Here is a 15133-nt window from a genome sequence, read left to right as displayed (position 1 = left end):
ACAAAGAGCTAGAGAAATCTAAACTAAAATATGACGTTGTGTGTTAAATGGTTGAAAAATTAGCATGTCCAATGTACCCTACAGAAATTTGGGGGGCACTAGAAGAAATTGTGATTATTATGTATATCTCTAGCTCTGAGATTATGCGGTGGAGCCTTGAAGACATCTCCACCTTTGACAGTGCAGCTGGAAATGGGGGAGATTCCTTTATATTTAAGACAAAAAGCAAATTATGCTGAATTACTGGGTGAGTTTGCAGGGACATAAGGAGGAGAATAATCCAGCAGTAAGAATCCTGAGACCTTGCTGGGAGAGTGGAAAAACTCAAATAGACTGTTTTGCATTGGCAGCAGATAAATGTGTTAGAGAAATAGGTATACAGGGAAAGAGGTCTGGTGCTGCGGTGCCTCATCCAATTACACCTTTTTGGTTGTTTCCACATGCGAAAGTTGATCTAGAGGTTTATAAAGAAATGCAGGTTAATAAAGATAATAACTGGGTAAGTTTTGTAAAAAATAAAAAAAGAATATTTATAAATCCTTTGAAATTATATATACAGATGGTTCAAAAGATTTAGTTTCAAATAAAACCGGATTTGCTTTTGCTATTCCTGAACTAGATATATTTATGAAACAAAGAACATCTGAACATGTAGCTGTGTAAACAATACTGATGGCCTTACAGTGGGTAGAGCAAAATTACATTGAATAAGTTCCTATATGTTCAGATTCAGTATCATCACTAATGTCTATTATAAATGTGTCATGGAGTTGGTATATGAAATGTATGAAGTTCTATTTAGAATGACACAAACTCAAATCAAGATTAAGTTTATGTGGATTCCTGCTCATAAAGATATAGAAAGGAATGATATGGCAGGTGTCTTTAAAACAAAGTAGAAGTGTGGAAATAGTGTATTGTACATCTGAAATAAAATCAATTACTACGGGCAAAATGAAATCTGAATGGCAACAATTGTGTTAGGAAGGAACTAAAGGTCGTCATTTATTTCATAGACAAAAGAAAGTAAGGAATATAGAAATAATGGGAGAAAATTAAGAAAAGAACAAGCAGGAATGACAAGATTGCGGCTCGGACTGGATTAAATAAAACTTTACACTTGATAGGTAAACATCCAACAGGTAGTTGTGAGTGTGGATATGGATATGGAAACAGTAGAACATGTAATAATTCATTGTGAAAAGTAAATATTAAGTAGAGAGAAGCTAAAACAAGAAGTTAAGAAATATGATATAGAGACATTAAAACTTAATAGGATATTAATTAAACATAAAATAACTAAAGCAGTTATTAAATTTTTGAAGGAAACAGGATTATAAGAATTTAGATTAAAGGGAGATCCTCTGGTTCAGATGGCGATAATACATCTTACCGCTAGATGTCACCCGCCGGTAAAAATGACAAAGAAGAAGAAAGAGGGTTTGAGCTTGTTGAATTTCTCTCAACCATGTTACAAGTTTGCTGACCCTCTAAAATGCACCAAGTTAAAACTCACTTCGTGTTAAAACTCTTAACATTTGTTCGGTGTGACGAGGTGTTGCTCGCCTTCTGTGAATGAATCCGTGTCGTCTGAAAGTGGAGTCCTCGACAAGAAACGTGGAAACATCGCATCGTGTCCTGCGTGGTCACAGAAGTTTGGAAAATCGGCCTATAATCCTTAAATCGTGTGAACCAGACTTAAGACTTACAACTCCACTCATCTCGTGGCGACCGCTGCCCTAACGCCAGCGCGTTCGCTATGCTAACGTTTACACATCCCTTTAAAATAAGATACAGATGCGCCACAAAGAACAAACATTTTATTTTCGTGAAAATTTTAACTCACGATATCGACTAATAATGGATAATGTGGGAAATCACCTCATATCCACTGTTTAGCATGATGCCAGTTTCTCTCCCTGAACATCCCCACATGTTTGTTTTTTTTTATTTTTTTTCCAGTTATGAGGCACAGTGGCCAAACCTGAAACTGCTGCTGCGCAAGTTACGCAAAAGGTCGTTGCTAGGTAACCAAAGAATGACTAAGTTGCTAGGTAACCAAAGAGAGAGTGAGGAAGAACTGCTAAAGTCATTCCTCTGCCTACATCTCCCAGAATGCTGTGCGGTTCTGGATCTGAGTTCAGATTCAAAACTGCTTGGGGTTTTTTTGTGACTCAAACTTTTTCCATATCTAAATGTGAAGCTAAAAATTTAGTGAAGCTAAAAATTAAACAAAAAAATTGTGTAACAGACTTTTAGACAGTGGTCTAAAAGTCTGTTACACAAATTTTTTGTGTAACAGACTTTTAGACAGTTACATTTTGTCAGAAATATTTACAAAAAGAAAAGAAATGGAGCGTATGGGATCATTTCACCTCCTCTGGGTGTCACAGACAGAATCTGAGCCTGAGAACCGGCAAGAGGAGAGTTCATATCTACTAGGTAAGGTTTATTTGACTATTTTTATAACTTAGTGTAATTTGTAAGAAATAAGCTATGTAGGAATATATGTTTGTGTGTGTGGCTGTGTAACATTGTGTGTGTTTGTCTTTGTGTGGGTCAGACACACAACGTGTCTACATTTGTGTGCTTGTAGCCTGTATTTGTGTGGGTCATAAGCATTGTGTTGGTTTTGTGTTTGTACGGGTGGAAATTAGGGCATAAGCAAATTATTACTTATCTGCATGATAAGTAATAATTTGCTTATTACTTATCTTAGTAATAAGCAGATTATTACTAAGGTAAGTAATAATTTGCTTATTACTTATCTTAGTAATAAACAAATTATTAATAAGTAATAATTTGCTCGTCTTAAGCAAATTATTCTCAGGTAACAGAAGATCCTACATCATGGTCCTGCTGCTGACCTCTGGTCTGTTGTCTCCTCTCCGACTCTTTGCTCCTTCTGTTGTGACAATAAACATTTCTTTGAAATATATCAAAAGCAACAGTGAGAACAACTTTTGCAAAGAAAATAAAGAGAACTGGGTTTATTCCTGGCAACAACTATCTATCAAGGAATATTACATGGGTTAACAGCAACATTAATATTCATGTTAACAGGCATTTCATGATATATTGGCATTAATTAACTAGTCATCATCTAGCCAACATTTTGTGGATACAACAACATTAGTCAACTTACATGATTATTTGGAAAAAAACTGCAACATCTTTTCTGTACTCTGTCCATCTGTGCTGAGCTTCAAGACTCTCCTTAGTGACTCACTGGTGTAACATCAGCATTAGCTTTGTATGCTATTGGTTAGTTCAAAGTATCTTCATAGTCTGTCTTGTGGGGAGCCAGAAATCTGAATGGGCAGGGCCACCAAGGGCCACCAAGAGCCACCAAGGGCCAGCAAGGGCCAGCAAGGGCCACCAAGGGCCACCAAGAGCCACCAAGGGCCAGCAAGGGCCACCAAGGGCCAGCAAGGGCCACCAAGGGCCACCAAGGGCCCCAAGGGCCACCAAGGGCCACCAAGGGCCAGCAAGGGCCACCAAGGGCCACCAAGGGCCAGCAAGGGCCACTCCTTTTCCAGTTCAGGCATTCGCCTTGTTAGGCCGACAACAAAGTTTATTTGCTCACAGCTGTTGAAGCCAATAGTACCTCATCACATCTGCAAAAAGCAGAGACGCGACGCTAAGGCAACTAAAACAGATCCCATCAAAACCTTGACTGCATCTAGACACTGGTGACAAAGGGCAATCTGTGGAGAGCAACCTGTGGAGAGCAACATGTGGAGAGCAACTTGTGGAGAGCAACTTGTGGAGAGCAACATGTGGAGAGCAACCTGTGGAGAGCAACTTGTGGAGAGCAACCTGTGGAGAGCAACTTGTGGAGAGCAACTTGTGGAGAGCAACCCGTGGAGAGCAACATGTGGAGAGCAACCTGTGGAGAGCAACTTGTGGAGAGCAACATGTGGAGAGCAACCTGTGGAGAGCAACCTGTGGAGAGCAACTTGTGGAGAGCAACCCGTGGAGAGCAACATGTGGAGAGCAACCTGTGGAGAGCAACTTGTGGAGAGCAACATGTGGAGAGCAACCTGTGGAGAGCAACCTGTGGAGAGCAACTTGTGGAGAGCAACCTGTGGAGAGCAACGTGTGGAGAGCAACCTGTGGAGAGCAACTTGTGGAGAGCAACTTGTGGAGAGCAACCCGTGGAGAGCAACCCGTGGAGAGCAACCTGTGGAGAGCAACCTGTGGAGAGCAACCTGTGGAGAGCAACTTGTGGAGAGCAACTTGTGGAGAGCAACGTGTGGAGAGCAACTTGTGGAGAGCAACTTGTGGAGAGCAACCTGTGGAGAGCAACCTGTGGAGAGCAACTTGTGGAGAGCAACCTGTGGAGAGCAACTTGTGGAGAGCAACCTGTGGAGAGCAACTCTCACCTGACATTATGTTTCTCTAATCTGAACCGTTTGCAAATTCAGTTTTCTAGAAATTAATGCTACCTTTCTTGAGGACAATGTTCATTATAGTCAATCACCCCAATTTACATCATTTTTGAAATCCTGGGGGAAACCACAGCACCCGGAGAAAACCCTCCACTAACACGGGGAGAACAGACAAACTCCCACAGAAAGAGGCGCCTGGTTGAGAACAAAGGCCTCTTTTCTGTGAAGATGTCGTGTTAACCACTGCATCACCATGGTTACCTTTTTTTTTGTCTAAAATATGAGATGTAATTTGGGGTTTTGAAAATGGTTCTGACCTGGACTCTTTTAACTGGTTGCTTGTTTTAGAGGTTTTCCTTTCTCTCCACAAATGTTTCTCCAATCTGAACCGTTTGCAAATTAAATTTGATAGAAATTAATACGACCTTTCTTGAGGACACGTTACATTGGGCAATCATCAAAATTTACATGGTTTTTAGAAATCTGGGGGAAACCGGAGAACCCGGAGAAAACCCACGGCCATTTTTTTTTTCTGGTCTAAAATAAGAGATTTACTTTGGGGTTTTGCAAACGATTCAGAAATTAACTAGACATTTTCTCCTTGTTGCTCTATTATGATGTTTTCTTGGTTTTTTTCTGTTGTGATTTCTTCAGCTTAAAACTGTCTTGAATTCTTTTCCATATGGACGTTTTCTTGCCCGTTGCCTCCACTGGTTCCTCTGACCGATTTGCCACACAGCTGTCTCTCATTTCTGTGGCCTCAGGTTCTCTCTCTACCACAAAATCATTTATTTGCTTGATCGATGTATCAGGAACATCACTGTCCTCTGACTTGGTTTCCTCCAAGTGATGTTCCTGATTAATGGCTGCAGAGTCAGAATTGTTGGTCGTGTCTTTTTCATTTCCGTCTTGAAGGTCTGATTTAATTTTTTCTTGCTCCGTTTTGAAACTAAGTTCACAGCCAGAGTGCAGTTTCTTGAAGTCAGTCAGCTCTTTTAGAAGGTTTTCGTTCTCAGCTTCAAGCTTATTGATTTTTAGAGAGGAAGCTTCCCTCTCTTTAGCTCCGTCCTGCTTCAAAATGTCTGCCTGCTGCATCAGGCCAGAAACTTCTTCTTCATGTCTGGCTTTAAGTCCTTCGAATGCAATTGTAGCCAGATCCACAATATTTTTTAGTTTAGTGATTTCCTGTCTTAAGGCAGAAACATCAGCTTCATACGTCCACTTTAGTTGTTGGTAAGAAGTTTTCATCTGATCTAACTCTCTCTGCAGACGTTTCTCCTTGTCATCATTGTAGTTCAGCTGCATCTTGTCAGAACTAGTTACAGCTTCTGGACTGTTAAACTTCTTTACTGTCTCTAGTTCTGTCTTTAAGTCTCTGTTCATTTTCATGAAAATCCCCTTTATAGTTTTCTGCGTCTGCAGCTCATTTTTTGTTTCCTCCAGTTCTTTCTGGGTGGAGGCCAGCTTTTGGGTCAATTCAAACATTCTCTCTGTCTCCATTTCAAAAAGCGCTTTGCGTACGTCTGAACTCGTCAGTAGTGCAGGAAGCAATGACAAGAAGGTAGCAGTTTGTTACATACATACAGTGCTGATGACATCACAAGCATGACTAGTTGTGACATCATAGAGTTTTCCTTCATCTATGGAATGATGATGATGCCAGTGTTTGAGAAATCTACCACACTGACCAACCAGCCTCCTCAGTTATACAGTGTTAGTGTGACTGATTTATTCTTTCTGTAGAATAAATACATTTTGGTTCATGGTTATTTTTTTTTGCTCTTACTGTTTTAGTTTCAGGTGATCCTGGTCCCTTGGCTCTGACACCAAATAATCACATCTAGTTGAAACAAATTGAGGCCATTTTATATGGAAATAGTTGTATTGTCTGTAATGTCAGCATCAATCCATTTGTTTCATAACTGAATCAGAGGATTTTCACAGAATGGAGAGACCAAAGATCTTCATGAATCCCAAGGAACACGGCGGGGAACGGTCAGAGAAAAAGACATAAATGTTCCAGTTCTAGTTTGTCATAAACCATGTAATTTGTTTTATTGGTATTTTGAACGACTATTCCATGGACTCTAGACAGAAGTTGCTGGTGGATTAAAAAAATTATTAATTATAGTAGAACCAGAAAGGAGAACAGGTGAGGACTGATGTCAGGTTGATTTCTTTCAACGTTTCAATAGTTTTTTTCATTATTTCCACACTATAAGGGTAATAATTAGGAGATTTCAGAAATGGGTTTCACAGAAAATAAAGTTGCGATGTACTATAATAATGTATACATCTGAAAATTGTTAAGTTGCTTAAATTCTCATTCTGTATGATAAAAAACATACTTTTTTTATATTTAGTTAATTCACATTCTGATACTGTGCATTACTGTAGTGTCTGTTGTAAATACATGAATCCATGCAGGGTCATCAGGCTACATAGAGTCAAAGGGAGGCAGAGACAATGACACATATCAGTAGATATTTTAGTTAAATGTTGTGGCTGAAAATGATAGGAAACAAAACCATTTAGGCTTTTTTGCCTCAGTTTTTTTCACGGCTCGTGTTTGGTAAGTTGCTGAATGCAGAGCTGGAAAGTGAGACTGCGTCATCAGTGAGGAGCTAAGGTGTCTGTTAGATGTGAAAAGTATCATTTTTATTTATTTTGTAGATCAAACTGTTGCACTGATGTAGAGAGTTGTTCAAGACGAACAAAACTTGTTTTTAGATTTTATTTTTGTCGGTCAAAGTGCTGTATTGAGTTTCAAACTTTTGAGTCCTATTTTTTTACTTCAGTTTTAGAAAGACGCAGAACCTGTTCAATTGCTAGTCAACTTACATCAAAGCATTTTGACCAAAAATCAAATGTCTGTTGACCAATAAAATATATTTAACCCCTTAATGCATGAATTATGATCCTTTGTGTCAGGATTCTTTTTTTTCCATACTGTGAATCAGGTGATCAATTGTAATTTTCTCCAAATACACAGTTGTTATTTGTAAAATACATCAGTAGTATTGTTCTTTAGGGTTATCTGATGTCACAATATATATTTTTTGTACCTGCAAAGTCGTCTACGGTAGAAGGGGGGACCGGGTCAGTTGGCGTGCTTGTTTGTCTGGCGGCCATATTGGATTTAACAAAAAATTATTTCTTGCATTTGCAGCTGATGGCCTGATCACTACAGAATACACTATCTAATACACTATTAGATGGAGTATTTTATGATGCATTAGTGTCCACTTCAGTGGTCTGTCTGAATTTATAACATAAAAATCCACAAGAAGCACAAGAAAATGGCCTTTAGATAGCTGTCCACTGTAGTGAGCGCTATTCATGAAAGCGCTATATACTGTATATATAATATTTTAAGAATTGTCAGTAATGTCTGCCAGTAACATAAACCACCTGGTTTATGGTATAATGAGCTCAGCACTCGCAGCCTGCCCCAGTTAGCAAACACCTGGTGGAACTGAGTGGGGAAGGGGAGGGGCTCTGTGAGACAGAACCCCACTAACTTGTAAACTGCAGCTTCAAGGAGGAGCTTTGTGGAAATAAGTGAAGCTTTGTGAGAGCAAGCGTTTAGGCACTCCAAATGGTTGCCACAGGAGCTTGAAGAATTTGTCAAACATGCATGAAAGACTGAAATCAACACAATGTTTTTTGTTTTTTTTTTTACGAAGGAATAACATTATAAAAGTATATAGGGTTCAAAAAAAGTCGATTTTACATAAAATCTTTTTTTGTGGAGCCAGAATTAAACAAATTAAAGTGTTTGTCAGCGACGTTTATTCTCATAAATGGTTCAGTGTCAGAGTCTTATTAAACAGTATTTTTCGGTGCATATGGTATGGCATTGTGATGCTTGTCATTGTAAGTTTCAAACGGTAATGAGTCGAGCTAACAACATTCGCTTGCTGGATATTCTGTCTATAATCAGGTGTAGCAGGTTCCAATGCATACAGTAGTTTGAGCTGGTAACCTATTCCATGTTCTTGTCCTAACTGGTAATGAACATCTGATTTTATTAGGTTTTAAAACCTGTCATTAGAGCAAACTTAATCATGGAGCTGATACTTTTGTTTTGTCTGTGGAGACACCGCCATTCCCTGTGTCCTCCAGTATACTCCCCCCCCAATCCGCAGCCAAGAATTCCCATACTTATCCATCTGAAACCCCCTTGTCAACTTCAAAACAAAGCATCTATCATTCTCCAACCCAGGATTCCCAACTCGACCCTTGTTGCCAGGATCCGGCCCAACAAAATGATGACCATTGTACATTATATGGGTCTACTTTATAAATATGTGTTTTACACTTTATATTTTGAGTAAAATATCAAGTCTTCTCAAGTAAACAGGTTCAAATCCAAGTCTGAACATTTTTTCCCCAAGTCATTTCTAAAGTCTTAATATTAATCGGCTCAAGTCTGATTCAAGTCCAAGTCTGCATAATTAAAGTTGTGCTTCTCGTTTTGTATCAAATGAGTCTTCATGGGTAAATGTGTACTCTAATAATGCAACCTGTGAACATTTAAGAAAATTTATCCCAGCTTTTTATACACAAGGATTCTGCAGCACACAGGTAGACAGCTGGATTGTTCCATGTGGGGAAAGATGTGGATTTTAGAGTTTGAGTCCCAGAACCGTCTCGCCACTTGACTTTTCTGACAATCACAGAAATCTGTTAGAGCCGGTATTTAATCGGCTAAATGGTCACTATGAATCCTCAGCCACTGATATGAATGTCAATTTATTAAGAAATGCGTACATACAGAATCCAAACGTTTCATTTTAGAAAAACTGGCAACCACTGCAGCTTTCACCTCTGAACTTTTTGTTTGACTCTGTCCTTGAGTATTGCACTTTATGAACCGCGTGCTTCTTGTCTTGCCCTATATAATAGATAGATCAGTCCCCCTCCCACAAACAGTCACACTCTCTTAAAAGGTTTCTCTGGCGCATTGTGGTGATCACAGTGATCCTGTTGTCTGACAGATCCCGAAGCTCACTGATGAGCTCCTGCACACAGGGGCTGGGCCACGGGTGGCCGTTCAGGTAATCCCTCAGAACGAAGGAGCGCTCAACCAGGAGCTCCAGCTGCACCAGGTGTCGCAGTTTGTGGAGACTAAGGAGATCTTTCCCTGGCTCCCGGTGGAAAAATCTGCAGATGAGATGGGAAAACATGTTAAAGGTTGAAGAAAATAAACAGAGCTGTTCATTTTTTTAGGGATTGTTCAGAACACATCTAAAACAGTGAGAGGCACTGAATTGTGGGTCAAAGCACAATTCACAGCATTGAAAGGTCATAGGTCATCCACAATGACATGGGATACTGATTAAGGCAGATACTGGATCATTGGGGCTACTGAGTTTACCCCTTGATAATTGTTGCTCTGTTGGTATTGTTGCTTTGATAGCAATCTGCATGGTTGTTTTCATCACAGGAAGATTTAGATTTTTCTATGTCATCATCAAGATGTGATGGTCGGGCGGCCCGTCCAGGGCGGCCCGTCCAGGGCGGCCCGTCCAGGGCGGCCCCACCTCTTGCCCGTTAACCGCTGGAGATAGGAACAGCACCTCTGGGGACTCGACTAGGGATGTATGATAATGGATGGACGGATGTCATCAAATGTCAGTTATTAAGAAAATTGTAATGGAAATATTCATTTGAGGAAAAGTTATGTTAAAGCTTTCTGTTGCACTTCAAAATTCTTAAAGAAATACATAAAGTATTGTGTATTTCCAAGAACATAATGCCATTTTATAGCAAGTAACTGTTATCTTCAGTTGCTGTAAAATGCTATATTAAAAAAAAGAAAGAAATTTGACTTCGCAATTTGATGCCTTCAAATTGGGGCTCTGTCTCTTTAAGAAGCTCCTCTTTCTGACCCTCCACCTTTAGCGTGGAATAATAATGTTCGTCAATATGCCATTTCCAATTACAACCATCTTAGGAACGCAGAAATGAGAAGTAGTTTGTATGATTAGCTCAGCAGACTCCTGGTTCCATGAGGCATCTGCTAATTGCTGCTGCTGCTAGTCTGGAGGAGTGAATGAGGTGAAAGCTCAGAGAATGAGCCTAGTGGAAATAAGCACATTTTTACGAAAGCAAGCATTTAGCACCCAGAATGGTTGCCACGGGAGATTCAAGGATTTCTCAAACATGCATGAAAGAATCAAAGCAACTCCTCAGGTATGTTTTTGATGGGGGAAAAACATTACACAGTGTTCCTAATTATTATGCAAGTGATATTTTCTCAGGTTTTCTTAAATGTTCAATGCAAATGATGGTCAGTATAGTTTTCAAGTCATGAACTATTACAGTATATATACAATTTTCCTGAACAAAGCTCCCCATGAGAACAGTATTTTTTTTCAAAAATAAAAAACTCTAAATGCAAAATGTTCCAAATTATTATGAACAGCAGATTTTCTAAACATTTTATGGATTATAAAGAACTGTAAACGGTCATTCTTTGAATGTGCAGCATTAAGTGGTCACATGTACTAAAATCAAAAGCTATTTCAATCAAAAACATTTTAACAGACCGAGTTACATGTTAACATAGGACCTTCTTTGATATCACAGCACAATTCTTACATCCATTGAACTTGTGAGTTTCTGGAAAGTTTCTGCTTGAATTTCTTTGCAGGTCCCTTCATGGACTCTGAAGGGGTCGACCAATGATTCTCTCCTCATGATTTCAGCCCACAGCATGACTCCACCACCTCCTTGCTGACGTGACGGCCGTGTTGGGATGTGGTGGCCGTCCACCACCAATTCACTACTGCGTCCATCTGGACCATCCAGGGTTGCACAGCAGTCATCAGTGAACAAGTCTGTTTGAAAATGAATCTTCATGTACGGCTGGGCCCACTGCCACCGTTTCTGCTTGTGAGCTCTGGTCAGGGGCCCAATAGTAGCTTCATGCACCACAAGCCTCTGGATCCTCCACCTTGAGGTTCCAGAGGCTCCAGCAGCTTCAAATAACTGTCTCCTGCTTTGTAAGGACATTTTAACAGCTGCTTTCTTAATCCGATCAATTTGTCTAACAGAAACTTTCCTCATTCTGCCTTTATCTGTACAAACCCATCTTCGTTCTGAATCAGCCACAAATCTCTTCACAGTACGATGATAACGCTTCAGGTTTTGTTAAATATCTAATGTTTTCATACATTAGATATTTGCTGAGGAAAATCATCATATAGTGTATTCATACAGAGATTCTTTCTCTTTCCCATATGGCTTGAAACCTGTGGCCTGCTTAATAAAGTGGAACATCCTTCTTATGTAGATTTCCTTTAATTGAGCTCATCAGACAAACTAATCAACCAGCTCTCTGAAATTAATTATAGCGATTTAAAGAGCCCTGACACACAATACATCTATAAATTTAATATCACAACAAAAAATTTAATTTATGACACTTGGATCCAATTTGCATAATTTGGAACACAGTGTGTAACATGATTGAAAGCTCACAAAGTCAATTTTATAAGTCTTCCATTTGTCTTTTTCAACATATAATGTTCATTTTTTAGATTCCTTTAATTGTGTTCAACAGACAACACAATGTCTGCGTTTTCACAGATCTTGAAAATATGATTTTATAATTTCTTACATTTCCCCCCCCCCATCTTGTGAATAAAACTATAAGGTTTAATGTAGCAATAGTCAACATATTAAGGATTTTATCTTTAAATATAATCTGCACATTAGTGAAGTCTGCATTCCAGTAAACAAGTAACAAGTGTCCAAATGTTGCTACTCACCGTATCCTAAGAGTCTTGAGATGAGGAAATAGCACGGGGATCCGTCTGCAGAGGCGTCCACTAGAACGGTTCTGCTCAATGTCCAGGTGCTCCAGTCCTGGAACTTTAGGAGCAATGGAGCCCATGTCTTTCAGAGTTATAGCTACTCGCAGTGTCAGCCTGGTCATACTGGGTGGGATGGTGGTTGTATATGTAGCAAGGGAGTTCCCACCTTAAGAAATATTAGAACATTTCCTCTCAGAACCAACACAGTGATTGTGCCAAATTCAATGAAAACATCAAATTCTAAAATCTCCCATCAACAGAACTTTCAAGGAGATCTGTTAATGGAACCTATAAGTAACTTGGTAACTTCAATTTCCTGAGGGAGTCTTCCCAAAGGATCAATAAAGTACAAGTCTAAGTCTAAGAAAGTACCAGATTTTGGATAAGCCCAGGGTTTTGTGCATCTAACCAAAAATGATATCAGCACATGATTCTAAAGAACTTCCCTTTCGCCTGATTCATTTTGGCTGTTTCCACTTCAAGCTTGAGCTGCACTCTTCTAGGCAGAGGCCTCTGATGTCTGAAGGGTGCAGCTTCCAGCTCACCTACTAGCAGAGAGGCCTGGACTCTCCACTGTTTCTCTATGTGAGGCTTCAAACTCCTCATGCTCCTTGTTGCGGCCGCAGCTGTTCTGAGTGACAGCTTTTAAGAAAAAAACAAATGTGTTTTAGCAAGGCTGAGATCTGGACTGTCACAGGTCCACTGCATCAACATGAAACGTTTACCTGGGTGGTACCTGATTTATACAGCATGATGCAAGCTTGGCTCTCTTTGTGTGAAATGAGCCGACAAAACCCGTGTGTTCTTTAGTCTTCCTGATATAATGGCAGCCAGGAACACAGACGAAGCAGTGAATGGACCTTCCAGCTGTTTTTATACTACAATCACTGGAGACGCTGTTGGCTCAGCTGAGCTCTGTTACACTGAGGGTTGGACCACCCAGCTGTTTACTCTCACTGAGCAAGAAGGTAAAACTCAAACAGTATTGATGAAGAAGAAAAAGAAAGGAGCCCGTTTAGGTTCAATGTAATCAGCATCATCATGACACTAATCAACCGCAGCATTAATCTAATTACATGTTTCTAAATATCATTATGTCCCACTTTTAGTGGAAGAATGACTGATACTGTATGAAACTTCTCTGATGAGAATTTGCTTTGTTCTCTGCTATGCTAACTCGCATCCTAATGATCCAGACCAGCAAGCTACAAAAATGTGCTTTTAAAATCTTAAATATTTTATATTAAAATGTATTTGAAGAACATTTTAATATTACGTACTTGTGATTTATCCACCCATCCATAAATATCAGCATAAACAAACTACAGAATGTAAAAACATGCTGAAAGGCAGCAGAACTCACCGATGATGGTGAGAGACTCCAACTGTCGCAGAGGGGTCAGCCAGGACCCGAGTCGACACTCGATCCCTTCTCTGATGTACCTGTAGCGGACAGCAAGAGACCGAAGTGAGGTCAGACTCCTCAGAGCATTTTCAGGGAGGATAGTCTCTGGGTAGTCCACAAGCTCCAGACTGGTCAGCGCCGGGCCGCCGTACGAAGACATTCCTGCAGCAGAAAGGAAAACATTAAGAAGTGTAGGAGTGTAGATTATGGCTTCAACACTGGATTACATGAGAGGTTTAGGAGTTCTAATTTTTATTAACTGAAATAGATTTTCCAGCTGGAAAATACATAAACTATCTATAAAATTGCTACTCGGCTGTTATTGTCCATCTGGTGAAAATGAATACAACAGTGGCCATGATGTAGTTTTATGTTTAGCAGGACTTCTGGTTTGCTAAATATGAAGCTACATATAGTAGTTTTGAACCTGTGTCCTGAGAACTACATTGTGACGAAAATACAGGGAAAATATGACCAACTGTCCCAAAGGAAGGCAACGTTTGTGCATGTTGCTTGTTCTCCAAATTAGTATATTTACGCTATTGAAATGAGACTGAACGTACAGTGTATAATTCGGACCGTCACTTGTGAAGCTATGACGGCAGGCATAAGGAGAAGGCATACCTGACTGTTCTGGATTCGGTGGACTCAAGTAGTCGTCAGGAAGCGGTTCTGGTGGCTCCCCCTTCATCCCCCAGGAAAGGTGGATCAGCTTCTTTAGCTTCAGCAACATGGCGTGGAAGTTGTTGCGGGGAACAGGCCTCACCTTGTCCAGCCCGCAACCCTCACTCTGCTGGTGGAAAAGGAGGGAGCGCAGGTTGACCAGCTGGGACACAGTTTTGATGAACGCCACAGTGTCGGGCAGCCGCACTTTGCACACGCTCAGGTGCGTGAGGCGCTCCTGGAGGTGCTCCGTCAGGCTGTGGCCAAGCAACGCTTCATCCCAGGTGGCGTTCCGTACCCCGAGGTCCCGTAGGTTGGGAAATCGGGCAAGGTTGTTCATGTATTTCTCTTTATATTGTCGCCCGCCATCTACAAATACGATGGCAGTGAGCGACGGGAGGAACTTCACCAAACGTCGCCACTCTTTTCGCCGCAGGTGTCGCACAGCCACCCGGGTGAGCTTGCGAGAATTCAATGTGTGCCAGAAGCCGTAAGTGTAGCGGCGAAGTTTGGACATCGCCACAGTGCAGTCCTTCCATAGGGATGGGTGGTCGATAAGCTTCTTTAAGTGCCTGCAGCAGGAGCGGACCGTGTGTTTTTCCTCTGTGCTAAGATAGCTGAACACATAAACCCAAAGTTCAGGTGGCAGCTGCGGTGGTCCTTCCATTACTTCATGCACTATAGAACGCGTAGAGAACAACAGGCAACAAACCTAGTGCGTAAATATACTCGTGGTGGGATGGCGTTCCACCCTCCCAACTATGTGCACCAGGTGTATCAAGTAGCGTGTAGTTGATTGGTGGGCGGGGCAAATAGCTTTATAGCTGAGCAGGCCGCTGCGAGGTGTGTGT

General features: G+C 40.6%; 1 protein-coding gene across 1 annotated transcript; it reads right to left on the bottom strand.

Moving 5' to 3' along the window:
* Nucleotides 1-9130: 9130 nt before the first annotated feature.
* Nucleotides 9131-15034, bottom strand: LOC114157134 (uncharacterized). Its single transcript, XM_028037950.1, has 4 exons — nt 14244-15034; nt 13578-13781; nt 12170-12380; nt 9131-9557 (listed from the first exon to the last, which is right to left on the bottom strand). Exons 1-4 carry the CDS (start codon nt 14947-14949, stop codon nt 9305-9307), a joined length of 1374 nt encoding a protein of 457 aa, XP_027893751.1. The 5' UTR covers nt 14950-15034; the 3' UTR covers nt 9131-9304.
* Nucleotides 15035-15133: the final 99 nt, after the last annotated feature.

This window comes from Xiphophorus couchianus, chromosome 14 (assembly GCF_001444195.1).
Source record: "Xiphophorus couchianus chromosome 14, X_couchianus-1.0, whole genome shotgun sequence".
NCBI classification, from domain to species: domain Eukaryota; kingdom Metazoa; phylum Chordata; class Actinopteri; order Cyprinodontiformes; family Poeciliidae; genus Xiphophorus; species Xiphophorus couchianus.
The sequence above is the reverse complement of the archived record's forward strand: the minus strand, read 5'-3'. Positions and strand labels throughout refer to the sequence as shown.

Excerpts from the sequence above, each read along its gene's own strand:
- LOC114157134 (XM_028037950.1), bottom strand. The coding sequence starts at position 14,949 with ATGGAAGGACCACCGCAGCTGCCACCTGAACTTTGGGTTTATGTGTTC. Across the intron at positions 13,782-14,243 it reads ACCGAATCCAGAACAGTCAG|GAATGTCTTCGTACGGCGGC; the intron begins GTATGCCTTCTC and ends TTTCTGCTGCAG. Across the intron at positions 9,558-12,169 it reads CTCAAGACTCTTAGGATACG|ATTTTTCCACCGGGAGCCAG; the intron begins GTGAGTAGCAAC and ends TCTCATCTGCAG.